This window comes from Triticum dicoccoides, chromosome 2B (assembly GCF_002162155.2).
Source record: "Triticum dicoccoides isolate Atlit2015 ecotype Zavitan chromosome 2B, WEW_v2.0, whole genome shotgun sequence".
In the NCBI taxonomy this organism is placed as follows: domain Eukaryota; kingdom Viridiplantae; phylum Streptophyta; class Magnoliopsida; order Poales; family Poaceae; genus Triticum; species Triticum dicoccoides.
In genome coordinates this window covers 16,457,357-16,465,692 of record NC_041383.1, presented here as the reverse complement: position 1 = coordinate 16,465,692, position 8,336 = coordinate 16,457,357, and the positions used below count along the sequence as shown (strand labels likewise).

The window sequence follows — 8,336 nt, the reverse complement described above, 5'->3', positions numbered from 1 at the left end:
CCCCTCCGCTTCCCTGCGCTCCGGCCCGCGAGCGCAGGACGTTGACCGCACAAAGATCCAGCCCCCTGCCCGTGCTGCAAGGCCATCCTCAACGTGCCGCACGACCTCGCCGGCTTCCGCTGCCCGCACTGCAACGTCGACATCCCCAAGATCCAGCATTCCCTTGCCCCTGCCACCCCTGGATTCGTCCCTCCACCTCCGCCGGCGCCTCCAGTTCAGATGCCGCACATGCCGTTCCTGCCGATGGCCCCGCCGTCCGAACCACCTGAGGATATCAATGAGGTGAGTGGATCCATTGCTCACGAGTACTTCATTTCTTTTCTTGTTTATATCTGGACCTAACAACTACCTAAGATTACCTGTGACTATTTACAAAGGTTTATCATGCAGGGGGGACTGGCAGGAGCCATGGCTCCCCCCATGATCTATTCCACATTGACCATATATATGTGCTTACTTTGTGCACTTAATCTCTCGGATTTTAGAGAAAATGCATGTCTTAGTATAATTTGGCCCCTGTTATCAAAACTTTAACTCAGTTGGCTCCCCCAATCTTTTTAATTACTCTGTTTCTAGAAAGCTCAACTGCGCTCTCTCCTAAGTCCTAATAGCCCACACGGACATAAAGAACCCCAAAGATAATCGAGTGAGACAGCCACTAATTTTCTGAAGTGTTTCAAGGCATGCTGTGAGCAAACTTCTATGCTTAATAACTAACTCGGCAGAGTGTGCTGATGTATGATAATTACACCATATGAGAAAAGAAGTTAAGTTCCTGGTAAATGAGTTTTTTTTTTACATGCCTGAATCTTGTTATCTGGAACACCGAGTAGCAGTTTTTTTTTTACATGCCTGAATCTTGTTATCTGGAACATCTTTATCTACATGCTCAACTTGCTGAGAAAAGAAGTTAAGTTCCAGTGTCTTAATAGCCTGCTTCAAAAAGGTTGCAGTTGATTTATTTTTTTCACCGGTGAAGGTTGCAGTGGATGTTGAGCGTGAGTAAGTTAAAGTTGGCACCATTGGTGAAACTTTCATGGACTATATAGATAATTTCGTTCTCAAAAGATGTGGTAAATTGGTGGTTCATAGTTGTATTTCAGCCTTAGTTACGAAAGATTGCTAACATTCCTTTTCCCAGATGTTTCTGCAGCTATCCCTTGGTCTTCCTCATCCGGATCCAGCGGTAGAGACTCCATCTTTGTCAGTGGTGCAACCTCGTGAACCTACTTACAGTTTGACGATTATGGATGAATTTACAAAGGCATTGTGTCGCTCACAAATTGGAGCAACAGTGTATGCTTGTCAGGTAAGCTACCTTCTTGTTGAGATTTCATTTTTAGTTGAAATTTGTATGTACACATTCCACCTCTTAGCTACTCGACAGCATTAATATATCTCCTACAAATTCTAATTTCCAGGGGAAACTGCCTCTCTGGAAATTTATTAGTAGGTTAGTCCAATAAGATATAAAGAAATGCATAAAAACAGTAAGAAATTGACATGAAACTTTAAAACTTACAGATATGTTTAAGGTGTATCACATTTTCATAGTTTTAGGACTAACTTGGCACCCCTCGGATAGTTTTAGGACTTGTGCACTTCACTCTTAACTATGGCGTATGTCTTATTGCAACATATTCCTGATCTTCGCACTGCACTGATGCGAATAATAGCATGAAATAATTACACTGTGGTACAAGGATCTACTTTGTTTTCTAAAGTATGCGTCTGCCATAATTTCGTAGGGTGCTAATCCTCTGGACAAAAATACTAATGAAAAATGGTATATATGCATCCTCATTAACCGAAGGATTTCTTTATGCAGACGGGATCCAAACCACCCCTGCCATTTCAGTATTTGAAAGACATCACAAGCAACTTTAGTAATGATCGAATACTTGGCAAAGGTGGTTTTGGTGTGGTATATAAGGTAATGCTAAAGCATATATGTTTTCATTTTCAAAAGTATGAAACCATACTTTGACAAAGCACCCATATCCATATCCATATTAATAAGAGCTTTTAAACAGGGTCTGCTGGAAAATGGGGAAATAATTGCAGTGAAGAAACTTTTACATACATTGCCGGACTCAGAGACACAATTTGAGAACGAGGTTAATCTTCTAATGAAACTAGACCACCAAAATATTGTGCGACTACTAGGCTACTGCTATGAAACACGTCGTGTACATACGCCTCATGAAGGAGATTTCGTTTTTGTTTGGAACACTGAAAGTTTGCTTTGCTTGGAATGTTTGCCTAAAGGAAGTCTTAACAGTTACATTTCAGGTATGCCATTAAAATGTGGAACGGTTCTTGTTTGATTGTTTACCTACTTTTCATCTTTCTTTGAGATTGCAGTTTTCATAGTTTGACTATTTTTTAAATGAATATATAGAATGTTGATGTCCTTATCTATATAGAGCATAACGCTAATAGATTTAACTTTTGAAGACGACATCTATAGTGCTCTTCTTTCTTTACAAATGCAGATGCATCTTCTGGACTTGATTGGCACACACGCTGCAAAATAATTGAGGGGATTTCCTTTGGTCTACAGTACCTTCACGAGCACCCTAATGTGCCCATTATTCACCTGGACCTAAAACCTGCGAACATATTGCTTGATGGAAATATGGTGCCGAAAATTACAGACTTTGGTCTGTCAAGATTGTTTGATCAAAGTCGAACTATGCATACCAAAAATAACATTGGGACAAGGTAAGTGAACCTCCTCTCGATGATCTATTGCTTTTAATAACCATTGGAATGTATTTTCTTTAGCATAACAATTCATATTTGGCGACAATGTTATGATGCAGAGGTTACATGCCACCAGAGTATGTTGACAGAGGTATAATCACACCTATGTCAGACATATTCAGTTTGGGTGTAATAATCATGGAGGTAATAACAGGACACAGGGACTACCCATATGATATTAAAAAAAGTTCGGAGGACTTCATCGAGCGTGTAAGACCAACCAATTTAAACTTTCTAGGAGGCTCCTTTTGATAGAGACAACATGACATTATCCTTTGTGTAGTAATTTCCCCGATTTGTTTTCCGATTTTGCAGGAACTTTTAAAATGGAGAAATAGGCTGCAAGAAGAACCAGAGTGTACATCGCTAGAAACAGATTGCCAACAAATACAAAGATGCCTTCAGATAGGTCTAATCTGTGTGAATCCTGAGCGGATCAAAAGGCCTACAATGAATAAAGTTGTCGATATGCTTCAAGGGTTGGAAAGTATGAACTGGTACATTAGCAACGAATTAACATTGCCTAAAGACCATGTTTGATAACGTCAGGATATTGCATAGCATATAATGTACTCAATATCTTCTGTTTCCTTCTCTAGGGAATACAAAGCAAATACATTTCATTATTTGTACCTAGAAAGTGAATGATGCTAGAACGTCTTGCAAATACAGGTTTAAACTGAAAGTAGTACCTAGTTGCTAGAACTAAGCTATGTGCATAAAGCCCATTCCATTCTCTACTGTAACTGGGGTGCTCAGTATAGAGTGTTCCTAGTCTGCATCTGACCTTTTGAATATAAAGCTAGGGCGTTTGGCCGGAACTCGTTAGCAAAGAGGTTTAAGGTGATTTTGTGGTATTCACCTATTTTTGTGATGAGAAATAATATTGAAGAATTTCTTAGGATAGTAATTGTGCATGTAAATATTTGTTGTACTGAAATTAAGAACTATATCTACATTGTGCATGATGTAAGAAGGAATCGCCTGTATTGCACACTCATTTTCCTTAAGGGAGAAGGTATATACACCTCTATCTTGCATCTTCATTGGTTATTTGTAGTGCAAAGAAAGTCCACTTTTTGCCTTGTGGCCATGAGGTCACGGGTCAAGTCCCGGAAACAGCCTCTTGCAGAAATGTGGGGAAAGACTGCATACTAAAGACCCAGAGTGGTCGGACCCTTTCCCGGACCCTGCGCAAGCGGGAGCTACATGCATCGGGCTGCCCTTTTTTTAAATGAAGTCCACTTTTGACCCCTGAACTTAGCCCAAAGTTCTTTTTTCTATACAATACTATGAAACCGTCCAAAACAAACCTTGGGCATAGGAAACTTTCACTTATGAACATTTGATTGATTCAAAAGCCATTTTGGCTCCCTAGGAAATGGTTTTCTGCTGATTATGTCACGTGGGATCTGAATTATTCCAAGGTAATAATTAAATAAGAATGAAATTGCTTAGGTCTTGGCTGACATTGTCATACTAATAGTAGCAATCTTTCTCTTATTATCCCCACTCCGTTTTCTTCTTCTATACCGTAAGCATCTCACTTCACATTGTCAGTGAACTTGCGCATCACATCCATGCATGTCACGAAATTTTAGTAATACTAACTCCAGGTGCAGGCCACATCAGCTAAAACTGCCTAGGACTAAATTTGAGGACCTAAACTAAAAGTTGAGCAAGGTTCAGTGTTAAATTTGTGTGTGGACTCAGGTGTTGCTCCAGCTATTAAAAGAGAAAGTGTCTTGGAGTCTTGGTACTTACTACCCTTGGTTTTCATTTAGTTTGTCATTTCTGAGGTGTAAAGTCAACTCTCAAAACTTTGACAAAAACATTGAGATTGGATACTTGTATTTCAGAAAATGCTGGCCAATTTGGTATTTCGGAGATCCTAATGTTTATCAAGACATCAGCTTTAGAGAACTGGATGGAGTATATATAGGTCTAGCAAAACTTAACCAGCAATCTGGTCTATTCCAATTATCAAGCCTCGACATCCACACAGAACCGTAATTTGGCAAAGGAGACGACAACGTCCATTGCTTCTCTCTATAAGGTCACTAACGCATATACAGTATAATTTAAGTTTGTTTAGCTGTTCTATAGGGCTCTGGATATCTGCTCATGCTCCTTACAAGGAGAGTGGTGTGTGCCACATATCTGAAGCACATTAGTACTGCATATTTCGACAACCCCGGGCACACACGAACTTCTCGCCATGTCTCGGCTCGCGCTCCTGCTAGTGGTCTGTCTAATAACCTATGTTCCTTCTGAAGTTTCGTGTGAGCGGTTTTCAAAAACATTCCATGGACTGGTTTTGCAAGATTCCGCGTGATTTTTTTGTTTTTCTGCTTGCTTTCTTTTCTGGTCATTTTTATTTTTATTTTTCTCTTTCTTTTTCAAATACATGTTGAATATTTTTCATATATATGTTAAAAACATATCTGAATAAATCTTGAACATTTGTAAAATGGACACTGAACAGTTTTTAATTTTTGTTCAAACACATGTTTGAGCAGTTTTTCAAAATTTGCAAACATTCCTTAAGCCTTAGAATACATTTTTATATGTTATGAATATTTTCCTAAAATAGTGCGAACATTTTTTAACATTTCATGAATATCTTTAAATATGCACACTTCTTCATGTCATGAACACCTTATTGAATGTTAAGGACATTTTTCACAAATTACGTGATTTGTTTTTGAATTTTCATGAAAATGATATTAAAATTCCATGAACTTATTTTTAAATGTGCGTGCTATATTTAAAAAATTATCTGAATATGTTAAAAAATTATCTGAATAAATGTTGATCATTTGTAAAATGGACACTGAACAGTTTTTAATTTGTTTGTCAAACACATGTTTGAGCATTTTTAAAAAACGTCATCAACATTTTTCAAAATTTGCAAACATTTCTTAAGCCTTAGAATACATTTTTATATGTTATGAATATTTTCCAAAAATAGTGCACACTTCTTCATGCCATGAACAACTTTTTGAATGTTAAGGACATTTTTCACAAATTACATGAATTTTATTTGATTTTTCATGGAAATTACATAAAAATTACATGAATTATTTTTAAACGTGTGTACTATTTTTAAATGTTACGGTAGTGTTTTTGAATGGTATGAACAATTTTCAAATCACACCAAAAAAATCATATATCATGATTTTTTTAATGCACTGTGCATGATCCCAAATTTTCAATAAAGTAATTTTTTAAATAAATATTTACAATATTAGAAATATAAACATAAGTACAACAAAAAAAAATGAACCAAACTAGCATACGTAATACTACACTACTGGGCCGACCCACTACATGCTCTTCTTCATGCAACACGCTAGCATGTCTCACACTAGGCGTACTAAAAAAAAGTAGGCGAGCTGGCCAATCTAATTACTGCATTACACGGGAAATACCACACAAATGCGTACCCTTCCAAGCGGCAAACTCTATTTGGCGACCGTTACACTGTTTAAAGGCGTTGGTGTAAACAGGCTCACACCCCCTTCCTCCATCGATGTTGCATGGGCCGGTCCATTAAAGGGTATCTGAGGCGTTCGATCTTTTAACAATGAACATTTTTTGGATCGATGAACTTTTTTCAATATTCATGAAAAATATTATTTTCAAATATATGAACTTTTTTCCAAATTGATGAACTTTTCCTCAAAATAAATGATTATTTTCAAATATGAGAAGTTTTTTCAAAACCAATGAACTTTATTTTAAAATTATACGAAATATTCAAAATTGATGAGCCTTTTGTGAAACAGATGAACCCTTTTTCAAAATCAATGAACATATTTTGTACATTGATAACCATTCTGTTAAAACTGATGATCTTATTACAATCTACAAAATTTGATCAAAATAGAGAAACATTTTTGAAAAATCGCTGAAAGTTTTGAATATTGATGAACATTTTTCTATTATAGATGAAAATTTTCATAATCGATGATTTTTTTTTCAAAATGGATCAACTTTCTTCAAATTCACGTTTTTTCTTGTGAAATATTACTCATAATAGACTTGGTATTTTCCTCGAAACGGACAACAAAGTTAGTTCGGCCTTGTGGTTAGTGGTTACTGTCTAAGGTTTGGCTATAGACGAAACCCGCTTCTACCAATATTATGTGTGTTTGCTGGGCCAAATCACTACACGTGGTGTGCGAACCCTGTAGGGTAACCGGTATTTAAGGCACCAAACATGAGCTTACCTTCCGAGCGCCTAGCACTGCTATATGGGCCAACCTATTTCGCTGTCCTCCTAAGCTTTCCCTGAAAACATTTTTCTTCTTGCTTTTTTTCAGTTTTCATTTTTCAAATTCAGAAAGTTTTTGAATTCATGAATATATTCTGAAATTAAGGAAATTATTAATTTTCAAAAATTAAATTCATCAAGGTTTTATAGTTCTCGAACATTTTTGAATTCGTAAATATTTTTAAATTCACGAAATTTGAGGGAATTTGGAACAGTTTTCAATATTCATGAACACTTTTCAATCGTGAAAAAATTCAAATATGTGAATTGTTTGAATTCGTGATAATCTTTCAAAATTCATGAACATTTCTTGAGTTTGCAAACATATTTAAAAATTTACAAGCCTTATTTCTCAATATTCTTGAATTGTTTTCACATTTTATAAACATTTTTTAATTTATTTAAAAAAGGAAACACGATTTTTTAGGGGTTTTAATGAAAAATAAAAACAAGAAATGCGCCTTGCGTGCTCCTCGTACTGATGCAGCTCAAAGCCTAACGCGTTGGCATTTGGACCCACGCCAACGCCTACGTGTTGGCTAGAAGCGGTGCTCTTGTTCTGGATGCGGTGCATTGGAAAGTCACCAATCGTGCACACCCCCTCCCCATGTCCGAACCTAAATCGGCCACCCCACAGCGGGATTGCGAGCGTCATTTGTGCGTAACTGTATACGCACATGTGATTTTTTTTTCTTATCGGATTTTGGTCAATTTTCATTTACTTCGGGCAGTTTTTAGTTAAATTATTACAAAAGTTATAATGACGTTAAACATTAGAAAAATTTTCATGATTTTGGAACATGTCGCAATTTTGGTAAATGTTGATGAATTTGATAAAAATATACATGAACATAGAAAATGTTCGTGGTATTGAAAAAAATGTCAGAATTTTGAAAAATGATCATGAATTCAAAAAACTAGATGGAATGGCATGTTCGGCTGCCCCTGTCTAAAGATGGGCTTGGGCAGCAACATTGGTGACCGATTCTGTTATGAGTCTTGGTGTATCCTATCTTCCTTTCCTTTTACAAGTAAATGGTCGATGTAAGCAGAAGACTGGTACCCGGTGAGGTGTGCGTGCTGATTTGACATGGGTATGCGTGTGAGAGCAGCAGGCGAGGGAAACAATGGCAACAATAAACCTCTTCCATTGGAGCCAACAATAAACACACAGAGAATCAAGGAACTAACATACCCCCAAAAAATCAACAGGCACCGACCATCAGGACTATCACACAACAGACTCACCAGACAGATGCCAAACAATCGAATGATTTGAATAATCAAAGGCGGC

The 8,336-nt window shown here is 37.1% G+C and overlaps 1 protein-coding gene across 1 annotated transcript; it reads left to right on the top strand.

Annotated features, from left to right (window-relative positions):
* Positions 1–6: 6 nt before the first annotated feature.
* Positions 7–3,657, top strand: LOC119366854 (cysteine-rich receptor-like protein kinase 26). The gene is made up of 7 exons (XM_037632552.1): positions 7–282; positions 1,142–1,309; positions 1,829–1,933; positions 2,034–2,292; positions 2,496–2,724; positions 2,826–2,976; positions 3,082–3,657. The coding sequence occupies exons 1-7, from the start codon at positions 220–222 to the stop codon at positions 3,304–3,306; spliced, it is 1,200 nt and encodes a 399-aa protein (XP_037488449.1). The 5' UTR covers positions 7–219; the 3' UTR covers positions 3,307–3,657.
* Positions 3,658–8,336: the final 4,679 nt, after the last annotated feature.

What these genes read in the sequence shown, in the direction of transcription:
- LOC119366854 (XM_037632552.1), top strand. Translation starts at nt 220, where the DNA reads ATGCCGCACATGCCGTTCCTGCCGATGGCCCCGCCGTCCGAACCACCT. An exon ending in CAACAGTGTATGCTTGTCAG is followed by an intron (nt 1,310 to 1,828) that starts GTAAGCTACCTT and finishes TTCTTTATGCAG; the next exon opens with ACGGGATCCAAACCACCCCT. An exon ending in AAAAATAACATTGGGACAAG is followed by an intron (nt 2,725 to 2,825) that starts GTAAGTGAACCT and finishes GTTATGATGCAG; the next exon opens with AGGTTACATGCCACCAGAGT.